Source organism: Mixophyes fleayi, chromosome 6 (genome assembly GCF_038048845.1).
Source record: "Mixophyes fleayi isolate aMixFle1 chromosome 6, aMixFle1.hap1, whole genome shotgun sequence".
Taxonomy (NCBI): Eukaryota; Metazoa; Chordata; class Amphibia; order Anura; family Limnodynastidae; genus Mixophyes; species Mixophyes fleayi.
In genome coordinates, this window is record NC_134407.1 from 224306193 (window position 1) to 224327909 (window position 21717).

Below are 21717 nucleotides of genomic sequence, written 5' to 3' on the forward strand. Positions count from 1 at the left end.
TACTAGCGGTGGTAGCTGTGATTGTTACTACTAGCGGTGGTAGCTGTGATTGTTGGTACTAGTGGTGGTAGCTGTGATTGTTAGTACTAGCGGTGGTAGCTGTGATTGTTACTACTAGCGGTGGTAGCTGTGATTGTTACTACTAGCGGTGGTAGCTGTGATTGTTGGTACTAGCGGTGGTAGCTGTGATTGTTACTACTAGCGGTGGTAGCTGTGATTGTTGGTACTAGCGGTGGTAGCTGTGATTGTTACTACTAGCGGTGGTAGCTGTGATTGTTGGTACTAGTGGTGGTAGCTGTGATTGTTAGTACTAGCGGTGGTAGCTGTGATTGTTACTACTAGCGGTGGTAGCTGTGATTGTTGGTAATAGTGGTAGCTGTGATTGTTACTACTAGCGGTGGTAGCTGTTATTGTTAGTACTAGCGGTGGTAGCTGTGATTGTTGGTACTAGTGGTAGCTGTGATAGTATTAGTGGTGGTAGCTGTGATTGTTGGTACTAGTGGTAGCTGTGATTGTTACTACTAGCGGTGGTAGCTGTGATTGTTGGTACTAGCGGTGGTAGCTGTGATTGTTGGTACTAGCGGTGGTAGCTGTGATTGTTAGTACTAGCGGTGGTAGCTTTTATTGTTTGTACTAGCGGTGGTAGCTGTGATTGTTAGTACTAGCGGTGGTAGCTGTGATTGTTGGTACTAGCGGTGGTAGCTGTGATTGTTAGTACTAGCGGTGGTAGCTATTATTGTTGGTACTAGTGGTGGTAGCTGTGATTGTTACTACTAGCGGTGGTAGCTGTGGTTGTTGGTACTAGTGGTGGTAGCTGTGATTGTTACTACTAGCGGTGGTAGCTGTGATTGTTACTACTAGCGGTGGTAGCTGTGATTGTTAGTACTAGCGGTGGTAGCTGTGATTGTTACTACTAGCGGTGGTAGCTGTGATTGTTACTACTAGCGGTGGTAGCTGTGATTGTTGGTACTAGTGGTGGTAGCTGTGATTGTTACTACTAGCGGTGGTAGCTGTGATTGTTGGTACTAGCGGTGGTAGCTGTGATTGTTACTACTAGCGGTGGTAGCTGTGATTGTTAGTACTAGCGGTGGTAGCTGTGATTGTTACTACTAGCGGTGGTAGCTGTGATTGTTACTACTAGCGGTGGTAGCTGTGATTGTTGGTACTAGTGGTGGTAGCTGTGATTGTTACTACTAGCGGTGGTAGCTGTGATTGTTGGTACTAGTGGTGGTAGCTGTGATTGTTACTACTAGTGGTGGTAGCTGTGATTGTTGGTACTAGTGGTGGTAGCTGTGATTGTTACTACTAGCGGTGGTAGCTGTGATTGTTACTACTAGCGGTGGTAGCTGTGATTGTTACTACTAGCGGTGGTAGCTGTGATTGTTACTACTAGCGGTGGTAGCTGTGATTGTTACTACTAGCGGTGGTAACTGTGATTGTTACTACTAGCGGTGGTAGCTGTGATTGTTGGTACTAGTGGTTGTAGCTGTGATTGTTGGTACTAGTGGTAGCTGTGATAGTATTAGTGGTGGTAGCTGTGATTGTTGGTACTAGTGGTAGCTGTGATTGTTACTACTAGCGGTGGTAGCTGTGATTGTTGGTACTAGCGGTGGTAGCTGTGATTGTTGGTACTAGCGGTGGTAGCTGTGATTGTTAGTACTAGCGGTGGTAGCTTTTATTGTTTGTACTAGCGGTGGTAGCTGTGATTGTTAGTACTAGCGGTGGTAGCTGTGATTGTTGGTACTAGCGGTGGTAGCTGTGATTGTTAGTACTAGCGGTGGTAGCTATTATTGTTGGTACTAGTGGTGGTAGCTGTGATTGTTACTACTAGCGGTGGTAGCTGTGGTTGTTGGTACTAGTGGTGGTAGCTGTGATTGTTACTACTAGCGGTGGTAGCTGTGATTGTTACTACTAGCGGTGGTAGCTGTGATTGTTAGTGCTAGCGGTGGTAGCTGTGATTGTTACTACTAGCGGTGGTAGCTGTGATTGTTACTACTAGCGGTGGTAGCTGTGATTGTTGGTACTAGTGGTAGCTGTGATAGTATTAGTGGTGGTAGCTGTGATTGTTGGTACTAGTGGTAGCTGTGATTGTTACTACTAGCGGTGGTAGCTGTGATTGTTGGTACTAGCGGTGGTAGCTGTGATTGTTGGTACTAGCGGTGGTAGCTGTGATTGTTAGTACTAGCGGTGGTAGCTTTTATTGTTTGTACTAGCGGTGGTAGCTGTGATTGTTAGTACTAGCGGTGGTAGCTGTGATTGTTGGTACTAGCGGTGGTAGCTGTGATTGTTAGTACTAGCGGTGGTAGCTATTATTGTTGGTACTAGTGGTGGTAGCTGTGATTGTTACTACTAGCGGTGGTAGCTGTGGTTGTTGGTACTAGTGGTGGTAGCTGTGATTGTTACTACTAGCGGTGGTAGCTGTGATTGTTACTACTAGCGGTGGTAGCTGTGATTGTTAGTACTAGCGGTGGTAGCTGTGATTGTTACTACTAGCGGTGGTAGCTGTGATTGTTACTACTAGCGGTGGTAGCTGTGATTGTTGGTACTAGTGGTGGTAGCTGTGATTGTTACTACTAGCGGTGGTAGCTGTGATTGTTGGTACTAGCGGTGGTAGCTGTGATTGTTACTACTAGCGGTGGTAGCTGTGATTGTTAGTACTAGCGGTGGTAGCTGTGATTGTTACTACTAGCGGTGGTAGCTGTGATTGTTACTACTAGCGGTGGTAGCTGTGATTGTTGGTACTAGTGGTGGTAGCTGTGATTGTTACTACTAGCGGTGGTAGCTGTGATTGTTGGTACTAGTGGTGGTAGCTGTGATTGTTACTACTAGTGGTGGTAGCTGTGATTGTTGGTACTAGTGGTGGTAGCTGTGATTGTTACTACTAGCGGTGGTAGCTGTGATTGTTACTACTAGCGGTGGTAGCTGTGATTGTTACTACTAGCGGTGGTAACTGATTGTTACTACTAGCGGTGGTAGCTGTGATTGTTGGTACTAGTGGTGGTAGCTGTGATTGTTACTACTAGCGGTGGTAGCTGTGATTGTTACTACTAGCGGTGGTAGCTGTGATTGTTACTACTAGCGGTGGTAACTGTGATTGTTACTACTAGCGGTGGTAGCTGTGATTGTTGGTACTAGTGGTTGTAGCTGTGATTGTTACTACTAGCGGTGGTAGCTCTGATTGTTAGTACTAGCGGTGGTAGCTGTGATTGTTACTACTAGCGGTGGTAGCTGTGATTGTTACTACTAGCGGTGGTAGCTGTAATTGTTGGTACTAGTGGTTGTAGCTGTGATTGTTACTACTAGCGGTGGTAGCTGTGATTGTTAGTACTAGCGGTGGTGGCTGTGATTGTTACTACTAGCGGTGGTAGCTGTGATTGTTGGTACTAGTGGTGGTAGCTGTGATTGTTACTACTAGCGGTGGTAGCTGTGGTTGTTGGTACTAGTGGTGGTAGCTGTGATTGTTACTACTAGCGGTGGTAGCTGTGATTGTTACTACTAGCGGTGGTAGCTGTGATTGTTAGTACTAGCGGTGGTAGCTGTGATTGTTACTACTAGCGGTGGTAGCTGTGATTGTTACTACTAGCGGTGGTAGCTGTGATTGTTGGTACTAGTGGTGGTAGCTGTGATTGTTACTACTAGCGGTGGTAGCTGTGATTGTTGGTACTAGTGGTGGTAGCTGTGATTGTTACTACTAGCGGTGGTAGCTGTGATTGTTGGTACTAGCGGTGGTAGCTGTGATTGTTACTACTAGCGGTGGTAGCTGTGATTGTTACTACTAGCGGTGGTAGCTGTGATTGTTGGTACTAGTGGTGGTAGCTGTGATTGTTACTACTAGCGGTGGTAGCTGTGATTGTTGGTACTTGTGGTGGTAGCTGTGATTGTTACTACTAGTGGTGGTAGCTGTGATTGTTGGTACTAGTGGTGGTAGCTGTGATTGTTACTACTAGCGGTGGTAGCTGTGATTGTTGGTACTAGTGGTGGTAGCTGTGATTGTTACTACTAGCGGTGGTAGCTGTGATTGTTGGTACTAGTGGTGGTAGCTGTGATTGTTACTACTAGTGGTGGTAGCTGTGATTGTTGGTACTAGTGGTGGTAGCTGTGATTGTTACTACTAGCGGTGGTAGCTGTGATTGTTACTACTAGCGGTGGTAGCTGTGATTGTTACTACTAGCGGTGGTAACTGTGATTGTTACTACTAGCGGTGGTAGCTGTGATTGTTGGTACTAGTGGTGGTAGCTGTGATTGTTACTACTAGCGGTGGTAGCTGTGATTGTTACTACTAGCGGTGGTAGCTGTGATTGTTACTACTAGCGGTGGTAACTGTGATTGTTACTACTAGCGGTGGTAGCTGTGATTGTTGGTACTAGTGGTTGTAGCTGTGATTGTTACTACTAGCGGTGGTAGCTCTGATTGTTAGTACTAGCGGTGGTAGCTGTGATTGTTACTACTAGCGGTGGTAGCTGTGATTGTTACTACTAGCGGTGGTAGCTGTAATTGTTGGTACTAGTGGTTGTAGCTGTGATTGTTACTACTAGCGGTGGTAGCTGTGATTGTTAGTACTAGCGGTGGTGGCTGTGATTGTTACTACTAGCGGTGGTAGCTGTGATTGTTGGTACTAGTGGTGGTAGCTGTGATTGTTACTACTAGCGGTGGTAGCTGTGGTTGTTGGTACTACTGGTGGTAGCTGTGATTGTTACTACTAGCGGTGGTAGCTGTGATTGTTACTACTAGCGGTGGTAGCTGTGATTGTTAGTACTAGCGGTGGTAGCTGTGATTGTTACTACTAGCGGTGGTAGCTGTGATTGTTACTACTAGCGGTGGTAGCTGTGATTGTTGGTACTAGTGGTGGTAGCTGTGATTGTTACTACTAGCGGTGGTAGCTGTGATTGTTGGTACTAGTGGTGGTAGCTGTGATTGTTACTACTAGCGGTGGTAGCTGTGATTGTTGGTACTAGCGGTGGTAGCTGTGATTGTTACTACTAGCGGTGGTAGCTGTGATTGTTACTACTAGCGGTGGTAGCTGTGATTGTTGGTACTAGTGGTGGTAGCTGTGATTGTTACTACTAGCGGTGGTAGCTGTGATTGTTGGTACTTGTGGTGGTAGCTGTGATTGTTACTACTAGTGGTGGTAGCTGTGATTGTTGGTACTAGTGGTGGTAGCTGTGATTGTTACTACTAGCGGTGGTAGCTGTGATTGTTACTACTAGCGGTGGTAGCTGTGATTGTTGGTACTAGCGGTGGTAGCTGTGATTGTTACTACTAGCGGTGGTAGCTGTGATTGTTGGTACTTGCGGTGGTAGCTGTGATTGTTGGTACTAGTGGTGGTAGCTGTGATTGTTACTACTAGCGGTGGTAGCTGTGATTGTTGGTACTTGTGGTGGTAGCTGTGATTGTTACTACTAGTGGTGGTAGCTGTGATTGTTGGTACTAGTGGTGGTAGCTGTGATTGTTACTACTAGCGGTGGTAGCTGTGATTGTTAGTACTAGCGGTGGTAGCTGTGATTGTTACTACTAGCGGTGGTAGCTGTGATTGTTACTACTAGCGGTGGTAGCTGTGATTGTTACTACTAGCGGTGGTAACTGTGATTGTTACTACTAGCGGTGGTAGCTGTGATTGTTGGTACTAGTGGTTGTAGCTGTGATTGTTACTACTAGCGGTGGTAGCTCTGATTGTTAGTACTAGCGGTGGTAGCTGTGATTGTTACTACTAGCGGTGGTAGCTGTGATTGTTACTACTAGCGGTGGTAGCTGTAATTGTTGGTACTAGTGGTTGTAGCTGTGATTGTTACTACTAGCGGTGGTAGCTGTGATTGTTAGTACTAGCGGTGGTGGCTGTGATTGTTACTACTAGCGGTGGTAGCTGTGATTGTTGGTACTAGTGGTGGTAGCTGTGATTGTTGGTACTAGTGGTGGTAGCTGTGATTGTTACTACTAGCGGTGGTAGCTGTGGTTGTTGGTACTAGTGGTGGTAGCTGTGATTGTTACTACTAGCGGTGGTAGCTGTGATTGTTACTACTAGCGGTGGTAGCTGTGATTGTTAGTACTAGCGGTGGTAGCTGTGATTGTTACTACTAGCGGTGGTAGCTGTGATTGTTACTACTAGCGGTGGTAGCTGTGATTGTTGGTACTAGTGGTGGTAGCTGTGATTGTTACTACTAGCGGTGGTAGCTGTGATTGTTGGTACTAGTGGTGGTAGCTGTGATTGTTACTACTAGCGGTGGTAGCTGTGATTGTTGGTACTAGCGGTGGTAGCTGTGATTGTTACTACTAGCGGTGGTAGCTGTGATTGTTACTACTAGCGGTGGTAGCTGTGATTGTTGGTACTAGTGGTGGTAGCTGTGATTGTTACTACTAGCGGTGGTAGCTGTGATTGTTGGTACTTGTGGTGGTAGCTGTGATTGTTACTACTAGTGGTGGTAGCTGTGATTGTTGGTACTAGTGGTGGTAGCTGTGATTGTTACTACTAGCGGTGGTAGCTGTGATTGTTACTACTAGCGGTGGTAGCTGTGATTGTTGGTACTAGTGGTGGTAGCTGTGATTGTTACTACTAGCGGTGGTAGCTGTGATTGTTGGTACTAGTGGTGGTAGCTGTGATTGTTACTACTAGTGGTGGTAGCTGTGATTGTTGGTACTAGTGGTGGTAGCTGTGATTGTTACTACTAGCGGTGGTAGCTGTGATTGTTACTACTAGCGGTGGTAGCTGTGATTGTTGGTACTAGTGGTGGTAGCTGTGATTGTTACTACTAGCGGTGGTAGCTGTGATTGTTACTACTAGCGGTGGTAGCTGTGATTGTTACTACTAGCGGTGGTAACTGTGATTGTTACTACTAGCGGTGGTAGCTGTGATTGTTGGTACTAGTGGTTGTAGCTGTGATTGTTACTACTAGCGGTGGTAGCTGTGATTGTTAGTACTAGCGGTGGTGGCTGTGATTGTTACTACTAGCGGTGGTAGCTGTGATTGTTGGTACTAGTGGTGGTAGCTGTGATTGTTGGTACTAGTGGTGGTAGCTGTGATAGTTACTACTAGCGGTGGTAGCTGTGGTTGTTGGTACTAGTGGTGGTAGCTGTGATTGTTACTACTAGCGGTGGTAGCTGTGATTGTTACTACTAGCGGTGGTAGCTGTGATTGTTAGTACTAGCGGTGGTAGCTGTGATTGTTACTACTAGCGGTGGTAGCTGTGATTGTTACTACTAGCGGTGGTAGCTGTGATTGTTGGTACTAGTGGTGGTAGCTGTGATTGTTACTACTAGCGGTGGTAGCTGTGATTGTTGGTACTAGCGGTGGTAGCTGTGATTGTTACTACTAGCGGTGGTAGCTGTGATTGTTAGTACTAGCGGTGGTAGCTGTGATTGTTACTACTAGCGGTGGTAGCTGTGATTGTTACTACTAGCAGTGGTAGCTGTGATTGTTGGTACTAGTGGTGGTAGCTGTGATTGTTACTACTAGCGGTGGTAGCTGTGATTGTTGGTACTAGTGGTGGTAGCTGTGATTGTTACTACTAGCGGTGGTAGCTGTGATTGTTACTACTAGCGGTGGTAGCTGTGATTGTTACTACTAGCGGTGGTAGCTGTGATTGTTGGTACTAGTGGTGGTAGCTGTGATTGTTACTACTAGCGGTGGTAGCTGTGATTGTTACTACTAGCGGTGGTAGCTGTGATTGTTACTACTAGCGGTGGTAACTGTGATTGTTACTACTAGCGGTGGTAGCTGTGATTGTTGGTACTAGTGGTTGTAGCTGTGATTGTTACTACTAGCGGTGGTAGCTGTGATTGTTACTACTAGCGGTGGTAGCTGTGATTGTTACTACTAGCGGTGGTAACTGTGATTGTTACTACTAGCGGTGGTAGCTGTGATTGTTGGTACTAGTGGTTGTAGCTGTGATTGTTACTACTAGCGGTGGTAGCTCTGATTGTTAGTACTAGCGGTGGTAGCTGTGATTGTTACTACTAGCGGTGGTAGCTGTGATTGTTACTACTAGCGGTGGTAGCTGTGGTTGTTACTACTAGCGGTGGTAGCTGTGATTGTTACTACTAGCGGTGGTAACTGTGATTGTTACTACTAGCGGTGGTAGCTGTGATTGTTGGTACTAGTGGTTGTAGCTGTGATTGTTACTACTAGCGGTGGTAGCTCTGATTGTTAGTACTAGCGGTGGTAGCTGTGATTGTTACTACTAGCGGTGGTAGCTGTGATTGTTACTACTAGCGGTGGTAGCTCTGATTGTTGGTACTAGTGGTGGTAGCTGTGATTGTTACTACTAGCGGTGGTAGCTGTGATTGTTACTACTAGCGGTGGTAGCTGTGATTGTTACTAGTAGCGGTGGTAGCTGTGATTGTTACTACTAGCGGTGGTAGCTGTGATTGTTGGTACTAGCGGTGGTAGCTGTGATTGTTACTACTAGCAGTGGTAGCTGTGATTGTTGGTACTAGTGGTGGTAGCTGTGATTGTTAGTACTAGTGGTGGTAGCTGTGATTGTTACTACTAGCGGTGGTAGCTGTGATTGTTGGTACTAGCGGTGGTAGCTGTGATTCTTGGTAGTAGCGGTGGTAGCTGTGATTCTTTGTACTAGCGGTGGTAGCTGTGATTGTTAGTACTAGCGGTGGTAGCTTTTATTGTTTGTACTAGCGGTGGTAGCTGTGATTGTTAGTACTAGCGGTGGTAGCTGTGATTGTTGGTACTAGCGGTGGTAGCTGTGATTGTTAGTACTAGCGGTGGTAGCTATTATTGTTGGTACTAGTGGTGGTAGCTGTGATTGTTACTACTAGCGGTGGTAGCTGTGATTGTTGGTACTAGCGGTGGTAGCTGTGATTGTTACTACTAGCGGTGGTAGCTGTGATTGTTGGTACTAGCGGTGGTAGCTGTGATTGTTACTACTAGCGGTGGTAGCTGTGATTGTTGGTACTAGCGGTGGTAGCTGTGATTGTTACTACTAGCGGTGGTAGCTGTGATTGTTGGTACTAGTGGTGGTAGCTGTGATTGTTAGTACTAGCGGTGGTAGCTGTGATTGTTACTACTAGCGGTGGTAGCTGTGATTGTTGGTACTAGTGGTAGCTGTGATTGTTACTACTAGCGGTGGTAGCTGTTATTGTTAGTACTAGCGGTGGTAGCTGTGATTGTTGGTACTAGTGGTAGCTGTGATAGTATTAGTGGTGGTAGCTGTGATTGTTGGTACTAGTGGTAGCTGTGATTGTTGGTACTAGCGGTGGTAGCTGTGATTGTTAGTACTAGCGGTGGTAGCTGTGATTGTTAGTACTAGTGGTGGTAGCTGTGATTGTTACTACTAGCGGTGGTAGCTGTGATTGTTGGTACTAGCGGTGGTAGCTGTGATTGTTAGTACTAGCGGTGGTAGCTTTTATTGTTTGTACTAGCGGTGGTAGTTGTGATTGTTAGTACTAGCGGTGGTAGCTGTGATTGTTGGTACTAGCGGTGGTAGCTGTGATTGTTACTACTAGCGGTGGTAGCTGTGATTGTTACTACTAGCGGTGGTAGCTGTGATTGTTAGTACTAGCGGTGGTAGCTGTGATTGTTGGTACTAGCGGTGGTAGCTGTGATTGTTACTACTAGCGGTGGTAGCTGTGATTGTTACTACTAGCGGTGGTAGCTGTGATTGTTACTACTAGCGGTGGTAGCTGTGATTGTTGGTACTAGTGGTGGTAGCTGTGATTGTTAGTACTAGCGGTGGTAGCTGTGATTGTTACTACTAGCGGTGGTAGCTGTGATTGTTGGTACTAGTGGTAGCTGTGATTGTTACTACTAGCGGTGGTAGCTGTTATTGTTAGTACTAGCGGTGGTAGCTGTGATTGTTGGTACTAGTGGTAGCTGTGATAGTATTAGTGGTGGTAGCTGTGATTGTTGGTACTAGTGGTAGCTGTGATTGTTGGTACTAGCGGTGGTAGCTGTGATTGTTACTACTAGCGGTGGTAGCTGTGATTGTTGGTACTAGCGGTGGTAGCTGTGATTGTTACTACTAGCGGTGGTAGCTGTGATTGTTGGTACTAGCGGTGGTAGCTGTGATTGTTAGTACTAGCGGTGGTAGCTGTGATTGTTACTACTAGCGGTGGTAGCTGTGATTGTTACTACTAGCGGTGGTAGCTGTGATTGTTACTACTAGCGGTGGTAGCTGTGATTGTTGGTAATAGTGGTAGCTGTGATTGTTACTACTAGCGGTGGTAGCTGTTATTGTTAGTACTAGCGGTGGTAGCTGTGATTGTTGGTACTAGTGGTAGCTGTGATAGTATTAGTGGTGGTAGCTGTGATTGTTGGTACTAGTGGTAGCTGTGATTGTTACTACTAGCGGTGGTAGCTGTGATTGTTGGTACTAGCGGTGGTAGCTGTGATTGTTGGTACTAGCGGTGGTAGCTGTGATTGTTAGTACTAGCGGTGGTAGCTTTTATTGTTACTACTAGCGGTGGTAGCTGTGATTGTTGGTACTAGCGGTGGTAGCTGTGATTGTTACTACTAGCGGTGGTAGCTGTGATTGTTGGTACTAGCGGTGGTAGCTGTGATTGTTACTACTAGCGGTGGTAGCTGTGATTGTTGGTACTAGTGGTGGTAGCTGTGATTGTTAGTACTAGCGGTGGTAGCTGTGATTGTTACTACTAGCGGTGGTAGCTGTGATTGTTGGTACTAGTGGTAGCTGTGATTGTTACTACTAGCGGTGGTAGCTGTTATTGTTAGTACTAGCGGTGGTAGCTGTGATTGTTACTACTAGCGGTGGTAGCTGTGATTGTTGGTACTAGTGGTAGCTGTGATTGTTACTACTAGCGGTGGTAGCTGTTATTGTTAGTACTAGCGGTGGTAGCTGTGATTGTTGGTACTAGTGGTAGCTGTGATAGTATTAGTGGTGGTAGCTGTGATTGTTGGTACTAGTGGTAGCTGTGATTGTTGGTACTAGCGGTGGTAGCTGTGATTGTTAGTACTAGCGGTGGTAGCTGTGATTGTTAGTACTAGTGGTGGTAGCTGTGATTGTTACTACTAGCGGTGGTAGCTGTGATTGTTGGTACTAGCGGTGGTAGCTGTGATTGTTAGTACTAGCGGTGGTAGCTTTTATTGTTTGTACTAGCGGTGGTAGCTGTGATTGTTAGTACTAGCGGTGGTAGCTGTGATTGTTGGTACTAGCGGTGGTAGCTGTGATTGTTGGTACTAGCGGTGGTAGCTGTGATTGTTACTACTAGCGGTGGTAGCTGTGATTGTTACTACTAGCGGTGGTAGCTGTGATTGTTACTACTAGCGGTGGTAGCTGTGATTGTTGGTACTAGTGGTGGTAGCTGTGATTGTTAGTACTAGCGGTGGTAGCTGTGATTGTTACTACTAGCGGTGGTAGCTGTGATTGTTGGTACTAGTGGTAGCTGTGATTGTTACTACTAGCGGTGGTAGTTGTTATTGTTAGTACTAGCGGTGGTAGCTGTGATTGTTGGTACTAGTGGTAGCTGTGATAGTATTAGTGGTGGTAGCTGTGATTGTTGGTACTAGTGGTAGCTGTGATTGTTGGTACTAGCGGTGGTAGCTGTGATTGTTACTACTAGCGGTGGTAGCTGTGATTGTTGGTACTAGCGGTGGTAGCTGTGATTGTTACTACTAGCGGTGGTAGCTGTGATTGTTGGTACTAGTGGTGGTAGCTGTGATTGTTAGTACTAGCGGTGGTAGCTGTGATTGTTACTACTAGCGGTGGTAGCTGTGATTGTTACTACTAGCGGTGGTAGCTGTGATTGTTGGTACTAGCGGTGGTAGCTGTGATTGTTACTACTAGCGGTGGTAGCTGTGATTGTTGGTACTAGCGGTGGTAGCTGTGATTGTTACTACTAGCGGTGGTAGCTGGTATTGTTGGTACTAGTGGTGGTAGCTGTGATTGTTAGTACTAGCGGTGGTAGCTGTGATTGTTACTACTAGCGGTGGTAGCTGTGATTGTTGGTAATAGTGGTAGCTGTGATTGTTACTACTAGCGGTGGTAGCTGTTATTGTTAGTACTAGCGGTGGTAGCTGTGATTGTTGGTACTAGTGTTAGCTGTGATAGTACTAGCGGTGGTAGCTGTGATTGTTGGTACTAGCGGTGGTAGCTGTGATTGTTAGTACTAGCGGTGGTAGCTGTGATTGTTAGTACTAGCGGTGGTAGCTTTTATTGTTAGTACTAGCAGTGGTAGCTGTGATTGTTAGTACTAGCGGTGGTAGCTGTGATTGTTGGTACTAGCGGTGGTAGCTGTGATTGTTGGTACTAGCGGTGGTAGCTGTGATTGTTACTACTAGCAGTGGTAGCTGTGATTGTTGGTACTAGCGGTGGTAGCTGTGATTGTTAGTACTAGCGGTGGTAGCTTTTATTGTTAGTACTAGCGGTGGTAGCTGTGATTGTTAGTACTAGCGGTGGTAGCTGTGATTGTTGGTACTAGCGGTGGTAGCTGTGATTGTTAGTACTAGCGGTGGTAGCTGTGATTGTTAGTACTAGTGGTGGTAGCTGTGATTGTTACTACTAGCGGTGGTAGCAGTGATTGTTAGTACTAGCGGTGGTAGCTGTGATTGTTACAACTATCGGTGGTAGCTGTTATTATTAGTACTAGCGGTGATAGCTGTGATTGTTAGTACTAGTGGTGGTAGCTGTGATTGTTGGTACTAGCGGTGGTAGCTGTGATTGTTACTACTAGCGGTGGTAGCTGTGATTGTTACTACTAGCAGTGGTAGCTGTGATTGTTGGTACTAGCGGTGGTAGCTGTGATTGTTGGTACTAGCGGTGGTAGCTGTGATTGTTACTACTAGCGGTGGTAGCTGTGATTGTTGGTACTAGCGGTGGTAGCTGTGATTGTTGGTACTAGCGGTGGTAGCTGTGATTGTTGGTACTAGCGGTGGTAGCTGTGATTGTTGGTACTAGCGGTGGTAGCTGTGATTGTTACTACTAGCGGTGGTAGCTTTTATTGTTAGTACTAGCAGTGGTAGCTGTGATTGTTAGTACTAGCGGTGGTAGCTGTGATTGTTGGTACTAGCGGTGGTAGCTGTGATTGTTGGTACTAGCGGTGGTAGCTGTGATTGTTACTACTAGCAGTGGTAGCTGTGATTGTTGGTACTAGCGGTGGTAGCTGTGATTGTTAGTACTAGCGGTGGTAGCTTTTATTGTTAGTACTAGCGGTGGTAGCTGTGATTGTTAGTACTAGCGGTGGTAGCTGTGATTGTTGGTACTAGCGGTGGTAGCTGTGATTGTTAGTACTAGCGGTGGTAGCTGTGATTGTTAGTACTAGTGGTGGTAGCTGTGATTGTTACTACTAGCGGTGGTAGCAGTGATTGTTAGTACTAGCGGTGGTAGCTGTGATTGTTACAACTATCGGTGGTAGCTGTTATTATTAGTACTAGCGGTGATAGCTGTGATTGTTAGTACTAGTGGTGGTAGCTGTGATTGTTGGTACTAGCGGTGGTAGCTGTGATTGTTACTACTAGCGGTGGTAGCTGTGATTGTTACTACTAGCAGTGGTAGCTGTGATTGTTGGTACTAGCGGTGGTAGCTGTGATTGTTGGTACTAGCGGTGGTAGCTGTGATTGTTACTACTAGCGGTGGTAGCTGTGATTGTTGGTACTAGCGGTGGTAGCTGTGATTGTTGGTACTAGCGGTGGTAGCTGTGATTGTTGGTACTAGCGGTGGTAGCTGTGATTGTTGGTACTAGCGGTGGTAGCTGTGATTGTTACTACTAGCGGTGGTAGCTGTGATTGTTGGTACTAGTGGTAGCTGTGATTGTTACTACTAGCGGTGGTAGCTGTTATTGTTAGTACTAGCGGTGGTAGCTGTTATTGTTACTACTAGCGGTGGTAGCTGTGATTGTTACTACTAGCAGTGGTAGCTGTTATTGTTAGTACTAGCGGTGGTAGCTGTTATTGTTACTACTAGCGGTGGTAGCTGTGATTGTTACTACTAGCAGTGGTAGCTGTTATTGTTAGTACTAGTGGTGGTAGCTGTGATTGTTACTACTAGCAGTGGTAGCAGTTATTGTTAGTACTAGCGGTGGTAGCTGTTATTGTTACTACTAGCGGTGGTAGCTGTGATTGTTACTACTAGCAGTGGTAGCTGTTATTGTTACTACTAGCGGTGGTAGCTGTTATTGTTACTACTAGCGGTGGTAGCTGTGATTGTTAGTACTAGCGGTGGTAGCTGTGATTGTTACTACTAGCGGTGGTAGCTGTGATTGTTAGTACTAGCGGTGGTAGCTGTGATTGTTAGTACTAGCGGTGGTAGCTGTTATTGTTACTACTAGCAGTTGTAGCTGTGATTGTTACTACTAGCGGTGGTAGCTGTGATTGTTAGTACTAGTGGTGGTAGCTGTGATTGTTACTACTAGCGGTGGTAGCTGTGATTGTTAGTACTAGTGGTGGTAGCTGTGATTGTTACTACTAGCAGTGGTAGCTGTTATTGTTAGTACTAGCGGTGGTAGCTGTTATTGTTACTACTAGCGGTGGTAGCTGTGATTGTTACTACTAGCAGTGGTAGCTGTTATTGTTACTACTAGCGGTGGTAGCTGTTATTGTTACTACTAGCGGTGGTAGCTGTGATTGTTAGTACTAGCGGTGGTAGCTGTGATTGTTACTACTAGCGGTGGTAGCTGTGATTGTTAGTACTAGCGGTGGTAGCTGTGATTGTTAGTACTAGCGGTGGTAGCTGTTATTGTTACTACTAGCAGTTGTAGCTGTGATTGTCACTACTAGCGGTGGTAGCTGTGATTGTTAGTACTAGCGGTGGTAGCTGTGATTGTTACTACTAGCGGTGGTAGCTGTGATTGTTGGTACTAGTGGTAGCTGTGATTGTTACTACTAGCGGTGGTAGCTGTTATTGTTAGTACTAGCGGTGGTAGCTGTGATTGTTAGTACTAGTGGTAGCTGTGATAGTATTAGTGGTGGTAGCTGTGATTGTTGGTACTAGTGATAGCTGTGATTGTTAGTACTAGCGGTGGTAGCTGTGATTGTTGGTACTAGCGGTGGTAGCTGTGATTGTTAGTACTAGTGGTGGTAGCTGTGATTGTTACTACTAGCGGTGGAAGCTGTGATAGTATTAGTGGTGGTAGCTGTGATTGTTAGTACTAGCGGTGGTAGCTGTGATAGTATTAGTGGTGGTAGCTGTGATTGTTACTACTAGCAGTGGTAGCTGTGATTGTTGGTACTAGTGGTAGCTGTGATAGTATTAGTGTTAGTAGTTGCAGATTGGTGTGTAGCTATGTATAGGATAGGTGCACTGAAGCATTATATTGCATACATGGGCCAGATGTTTAAATGAAGTTCAAAGCCTGGAGAGGGTACATTTTGGTTTAGTTGGTGTTAGAGATGAAGAGTCAACATACACTTACAAAGTTATGCCTGTTTTACTATCCAGACGTGGGACCTGCATTTATAAGCAATATGTGTGCAAATACCCATTGGCACAAGGTTGGTCCTGAACAGATAGTAGTCAGGAGTTTAAAGGATCTTTTTTATTTTTATACTTTTCACAATTTAAAGGGTTTTTTTGACCCTCCCCCCTTTCCTTTAGTAATTTTAGATCCAGCATACAATATATCTTAGAAAACAAATACAATATTCAGTGTATAAAAGCATGTATGTGCTTTTACACACACTCAGACTAAGGATAGGGGGGTTAAGTATATTACCCGCCCCTTCTACATCTCCACTACCGACACACTGCTATCTGTGCAGACACCTTGCCTGTCCTGTAGAACTGACCACAGACTTAGCTGTTCCATGATCAGTCATCCACAGCATTCTGCAGTGTGCAGGGAAAGAGGAGGAAAGATGATAACTCCCACCTGGCAGATCCTGGAATTCCCTGGCGGTGCAGGCAAAGATTATGTGTGACAGTGTTTGGCTTTTATCCCCTTCTCTCTTCGGTTTGGATTTCATGTTGTCCCTCTCAGACACTGATATGAGCAGTGTCTGCAGCTTACTTCATACACTGACTGCCCATGCGGAATGAGTAGCAATAGGAAGTGAGAAGCAGAAAGGAGACTAATGCTTGGTCCACTCAGATCATCAGAGTGTGTTTTAAAACGCCTTAAGCGGCCCCTTAACCTGTCGGCTTCACAAGAAAACTCCCGGTGAGGGTTATGGCGAATCCGCCACTGACCATGATCCTCCATGTGTATTAATGCCAGAATGTTTCATTTGCGTTCCATACCTGTATATTAAAACTGCAATACTAAAGCAAAATAGCAGCTGATTCCACTAAGAGCACACACAGAACTATAACCACACACCTGTCATTACACAGTAGCTCCCTCCACTCTGTGCTTGGATACTATGTTGTTCTTCATCTTCTGACCTGTCTCTGTATCCTGCTCTGCCCTAGGCTATCTTCCACTTTTATTGTTGCTCATCTTGGCCCTGCTCCATTTTCCTTCTCTGTCCTGATGCTCCGCTCTGTGCTGTCGACAATCTGTTGCTAGTTCCTACTATACTGCTCTGTCCTGCTGCTCTCCTGCCCTCTCTGTGCTTTTCCACAACGAAACCTCAGTCTAAATTAGTAGCCGCTGTTGACCAGAGGGACATCGAGAGGCTACTTTACTGTTTTCTTTGTATCCACCTAGAGAACTTCGAGATGCAGTTATAGGAAGTTAGCCCAAGTCTACTCTGCTACCATGACTCCAGTATTGTATTTGCGTGAGACGGCAGTGACGTCATAGGCATTGTGTTTGGACAATGTCCCTGGCTTGGGAAATGTTACCCCCCAAAGTCTGCATTATGGGTTTAGTAGTCCAATGTGTCTAGGCCACTTTAAAGTCACTGGTGCTGGATCTATGTAGTGTGCTTTGTACTGCAGTTGTGTTCTATGTTAAATCAATGTTTTATATCTAAAACAAAAGTTATATTATCATTTTGTACATTTATAATTGTGATAAAGTGTACATAGTTTGAAAATTGGAATTAACAACTTAACATCTTAAACTTATAGTGGTATAACAATTTGTTCCTCATTGTCCAAACAAGACTTCTATTTATGTACCTTTATTTCCAGCAGATGGACGCAAAAGCAGGAATATCTCCGAGGGATATCTCATTTTGTCTCCAGATTCTAAAATAAAAGATAACATCATACAAGAAAACCCCATTACCCTAAATATACATCCAGTACTTCACAGTGCAGATATATCATTTGATTCCTCTAATCATGAGGGATGTTCTCTTGATAACTCGGATATTGTTACACATAGTACAGCTCATACAGGTAATACAGTCTTTCCCTGTTGTAAATGTGGTAAAAGTTTTATACATCAGTCAATGTTTATTAGGCATCAGAGAACTCACACAGGAGAGAAACCATTCCCATGTTCTGAATGTGGGAAATGTTTTACACAGAAATCAGATCTTGTTGGACATCAGAGAACGCACACGGGAGAGAAACCATTTTCATGCTCTGAGTGTGGGAAATGTTTTACGCACAAATCTAGTCTTGTTAAACATCAGAGAATTCACACAGGAGAGAAACCATTCCCATGTTCTGAGTGTGGGAAAAGTTTTACAGAGAAATCAGCTGTTGTTAGACATCAGAAAATTCACTCTGGGGAGAAGCTATTCCGATGTTCTGAGTGTGGGAAATGTTTTATACAAAAATCAGATCTTGTTGAACATCAGAGAACTCACACAGGTGAGAAACCAATTCCATGCTCTAAGTGTGAAAAATGTTTTAAAGATAAATTAGGTCTTGTTAGACATCAGATAAATCACCACGGTGAGCAACCATTTCCATGTCCTGAGTGTGCAAAATGTTTTTCACAGAAAGCATGTCTTGTTAGACATCAGAGAACTCACACAGGTGAGAAACCTTTTTCATGTTCTGAGTGCGGGAAATGTTTTACACAGAAAGCATATCTTGTTAAACATCACAGAATTCACACAGGTGAGAAACCCTTTCCATGTTCTGAGTGTGGGAAATGTTTTAAACAGATATCAGAGCTTGATAAACATCAGAGAACTCACACAGGTGAGAGACCATTTCCGTGCTCTGAGTGTGGAAAGTGTTTTTCACATAAATATAGTCTTGTTAAACATCAGAGAACTCACACAGGTGAGAGACCATTTCAGTGTTCTGAGTGTGGGAAATGTTTTGCTGATAGAACAAGTATTGTTGGCCATCAGAAAACTCACTCTGGTGAGAAACCATTCCCATGTTCTGAGTGTGGAAAATGTTTTACACAGAATTCAGATCTTGTTAAACATAAGAGAACTCACACAGGTGAGAGACCATTTCCATGCTCTGAATGTGGGAAATGTTTTACATACAAATTAGGTCTCGTTAGACATCAGACAAATCACACTGGTGAGAGACCATTTCCATGTCCTGAGTGTGGTAAATGTTTTACACGGAGAGCAATTCTTCTTAAACATCAGAGAACTCACACAGGTGAGAAACCATTTCCATGTTCTGAGTGTGGGTCAGGCTTTACACAGAAATCAGCTCTTGTTGAACATCAGAGAACTCACACAGGTGAGAGACCATTTCCATGCTCTGAGTGTGGGAAATGTTTTACACATAAATCTAGTCTTGTTAAGCATCAGAGAATTCACACAGGTGAGAGACCATTTCCATGCTCTGAGTGTGGTAAATGTTTTACACAAAAATCTAGTCTTGTTCAACATCAGAGAAGCAGCCGTTTTCATGTGGGAAATGTTTTACATGTAAATCCGATCTCATTAAACATGAGATAAATCACATAGATGAGAACCAATTCCATGTTCTGAGATTGGCAAATGTTTGATACAGAAATCAGGTCTTGTTGATTATCAGATAACTCACATAGGTGAGATACCATTACATGTTCTGATTGTGGAAATTGTTTTATACATAAAAAAAAATCTTAAACATGTGAGAACTCAACACATGAAAAACAGTTTCCATTTTTTGATAGGTGTTAGAAATATTTTGCATGCAAATTAGCTCTTTTTACACATTTGTTAAATTCAGAAGGACATAAACAGAGGAGAAAAGCTATTTCCCTCACCTGATAAACCTGAAACAGGATGTTAAAGTTAAAAATATGATGAACAATGAGGATGTGTATGGCTTAGTGGTTAGCACTTCTGCTTCACACTACTGCGTTCATGAGTTCAATTCCCAACCATGGCTTTATCTGTGTGGAGTTTGTATGTTCTCTCCGTGTTTGGGTTTCCTGCGAGTACTCCGGTTTCCTCCGACACTCCAAAAACATACTAGTAAGTTAAATGGATGCTATCAAAATATTTACTCTAGTCTCTCTTTCTCTCTTTCTCTGTGTTAGGGAATTTAGACTGTAAGCTCCAATGGGGCAGGGACTGATGTGAATGAGTTCTCTGTATAGCGTTTCGAGTGGCGCTATATAAATAAATGATGATGATGTATATTATTATATGTAGCGGTCACAGACGGTAATATTGCAACAAGTTAGCATTATGTTGCTTTGTTACGATGTTTAGTTAAGTTAATTTAATATTAGTCGGTAACACAGTAGTGAAGTGCATAATTTACAAGTATGTTTGAGCACTTCAGTGGAGGGAGACTGAAGGCATGAACACAGATTACAGATGGCACTCCTAGAATTCCTAAGGACACAGAGACTTTGCTACCTATGGGATGTCGAGTTCTTGAGAGGTCCTGACCCTTTGACCAATTACCTATGACCTTACTGTTATCTTTGTGTACATTGTATAAAAACGCACTGTGTACAATGTACTGTAGGTATTCTGGATTGAAGCTGATGATTTATGTACTAGCCGCACATTCGTACTATTGGTGGTACTTTTGAATTTACTTTGTGAATAAATCCTTTTATGCTTTGGAACCACATTGTTTTGGATCGTACAATCCATTAATTTACCTTTTAATAAGGGTTGCAGTAATATTCCAAATATTGTAAAAGGTATTTATTTTATAAATGCAAATTATAAAAATATTCATACATATATTTCCAAATTGTATACTACTTTGACATTGGAGGCCAAATCAAAGAATGTATGTCATCAACATAAGACTGGAACAGATCACCCATGCATGGAACTTATTGCAGTTTTGACATCACTTCCCACAGTAATAACAAGACCAAATTGTTGTTATACAGGGAAATGAGCCAGAGATGTAATATGGGTTCTGGGGCAATATTACATTAAGTTTGTTCACACTCCGTAATGGAAGTTGTGACATGGATTATATAATTCTGTCACATGTTACTACTTACTGAGGATCATTTATAAAGCTTTAAAAATGTGGGTCCTCAGTGCATATTCAATTTTGTGACCCACCCATTTATACAGGGACATGCTTCTGCGGGAGTGCAAAACTCTGCTCCTAATGGGAGGAGCTAAGTGGATCCAGACTTGTTTTGTAACCACTTGTGAAAATTAGATTTTGTTTTGCAGGGCGAGATGTTTAACTGAGATTCAACAGGTGAAGTGTGCGTTTGTAGGAGAGCCCAGGGTGTTTGTTGGAGTGGATCCATCGCCTACTTCATCCTGCAAAAGGACATGAGTTATACACAAACCTACAGGTAGCAAAGATCAAGCCTCAACCTGTATTTATAGGGACATAAATACACATGACAGAAGTGTGGCGCGTAGTGAATACATTCCCAGTTGGCCCTCACTAATGATTTAAGACAAATGGGGTTTGAATGACCAGTATTTTTGAAGAAAATAAAGGAAACATTTATATTTATGATGAGGGTGTCATAAAATATTAGGATTGTGATGCAGAGTTTTTGCTCTTTTCTCCATGTGCTCCCACAAGTGGAATGAGGCTATATAGGGCCTAGTCCAATAATTAGGCGTGTTTGTGTATAAAAATGCTCTCTGGTGCAATATATTTTCAAGATGGTAAATTACCTACAGTGGATTCAGCAATTCTCTGGTTGGAATCTTACCGATACATGGATTCCATATCTCATTCCAGCAGCCGTATGACTTCTACTTTCTAGATAGGAAGAACCTCTTCTGCCTTCTCTTTGGACTTGATTCAGAAAGTTTTGTTTTATAAGTGCTTTTTCACTAACATATTGGACTAATTAAATGTTGTTAAAATGACTTGCTGGGACACAGCGCTTATTGTAAAGGCAAACTGGCCATTTCTTTGGTGACGGCCGGGACAGTGATATTGGAAGTTTGACGTCCTGGCTATTGTCATGACAGCCAGGATGCAGGTGAGAGTAGGCGGACAATAGCTGCCATTCGCAACAGTACCCCGTCCACTTGAGAGATGGTCAAGGGACCTCGACACCATGATTTCCTGGGATATTGTTTGAAGAACTCCTTGATAAGTGTTTGTCAGTGGGAAAAACAGGCAATTAGCAGGTGTTTCCGAGGGAGCCATCTTTTGAAATCGGTGTAGTACTATACTCAAGTCTTGGGTCAATCTAGTATGAATGACAGATTATGGAATGATAGGCAGCGGTTCAGCAGCAGGTACATATATGATGGGAAACAAAGCTCTGAGATAAAGTATCCGCCTTGATGTTCTTGGATACAGGTCTGTAAGTAGTAATAACTCAAAAGCGGGTAATAAATAGTGCCCACCAAGCTTGCCTAGAATTCAGTCGTTTAGCAGATTCAATAAACTGGAGGTTTTTATGATCGGTGATGACTGAGATTGTATGAATTGCTCCTTCTAGCCAGTGGCGCCACTGCCCAATGGCCCATTTTATGACCAGAAGCTCCCAATTACCTATATCGTAATTAGTTTCAGCAGCAGAGAATTTACGAGAGAAGTAGGTACAGTGATTATGAGGGTCCATCAGGGA

At 44.0% G+C, this 21717-nt stretch overlaps 2 protein-coding genes across 9 annotated transcripts in view; one reads left to right on the forward strand and one right to left on the reverse strand.

The window, feature by feature from the left end:
- The window catches only part of LOC142160075 (uncharacterized), a 282721-nt gene extending 262955 nt beyond the window's left edge, over nucleotides 1–19766 (forward strand). For all 4 annotated transcript variants that reach the window (XM_075214978.1, XM_075214980.1, XM_075214981.1 and 1 more), the window contains one exon: nucleotides 16971–19766. In XM_075214978.1, coding sequence (XP_075071079.1) covers nucleotides 16971–18661 — 1691 coding nt within the window. In that variant the 3' untranslated portion in view covers nucleotides 18662–19766. The remainder of the gene's footprint in view (nucleotides 1–16970) is intronic.
- The window catches only part of LOC142160094 (uncharacterized), a 341050-nt gene that overhangs the window by 139327 nt on the left and 180006 nt on the right, over nucleotides 1–21717 (reverse strand). The gene's annotated exons all lie outside the window — the stretch shown is intronic.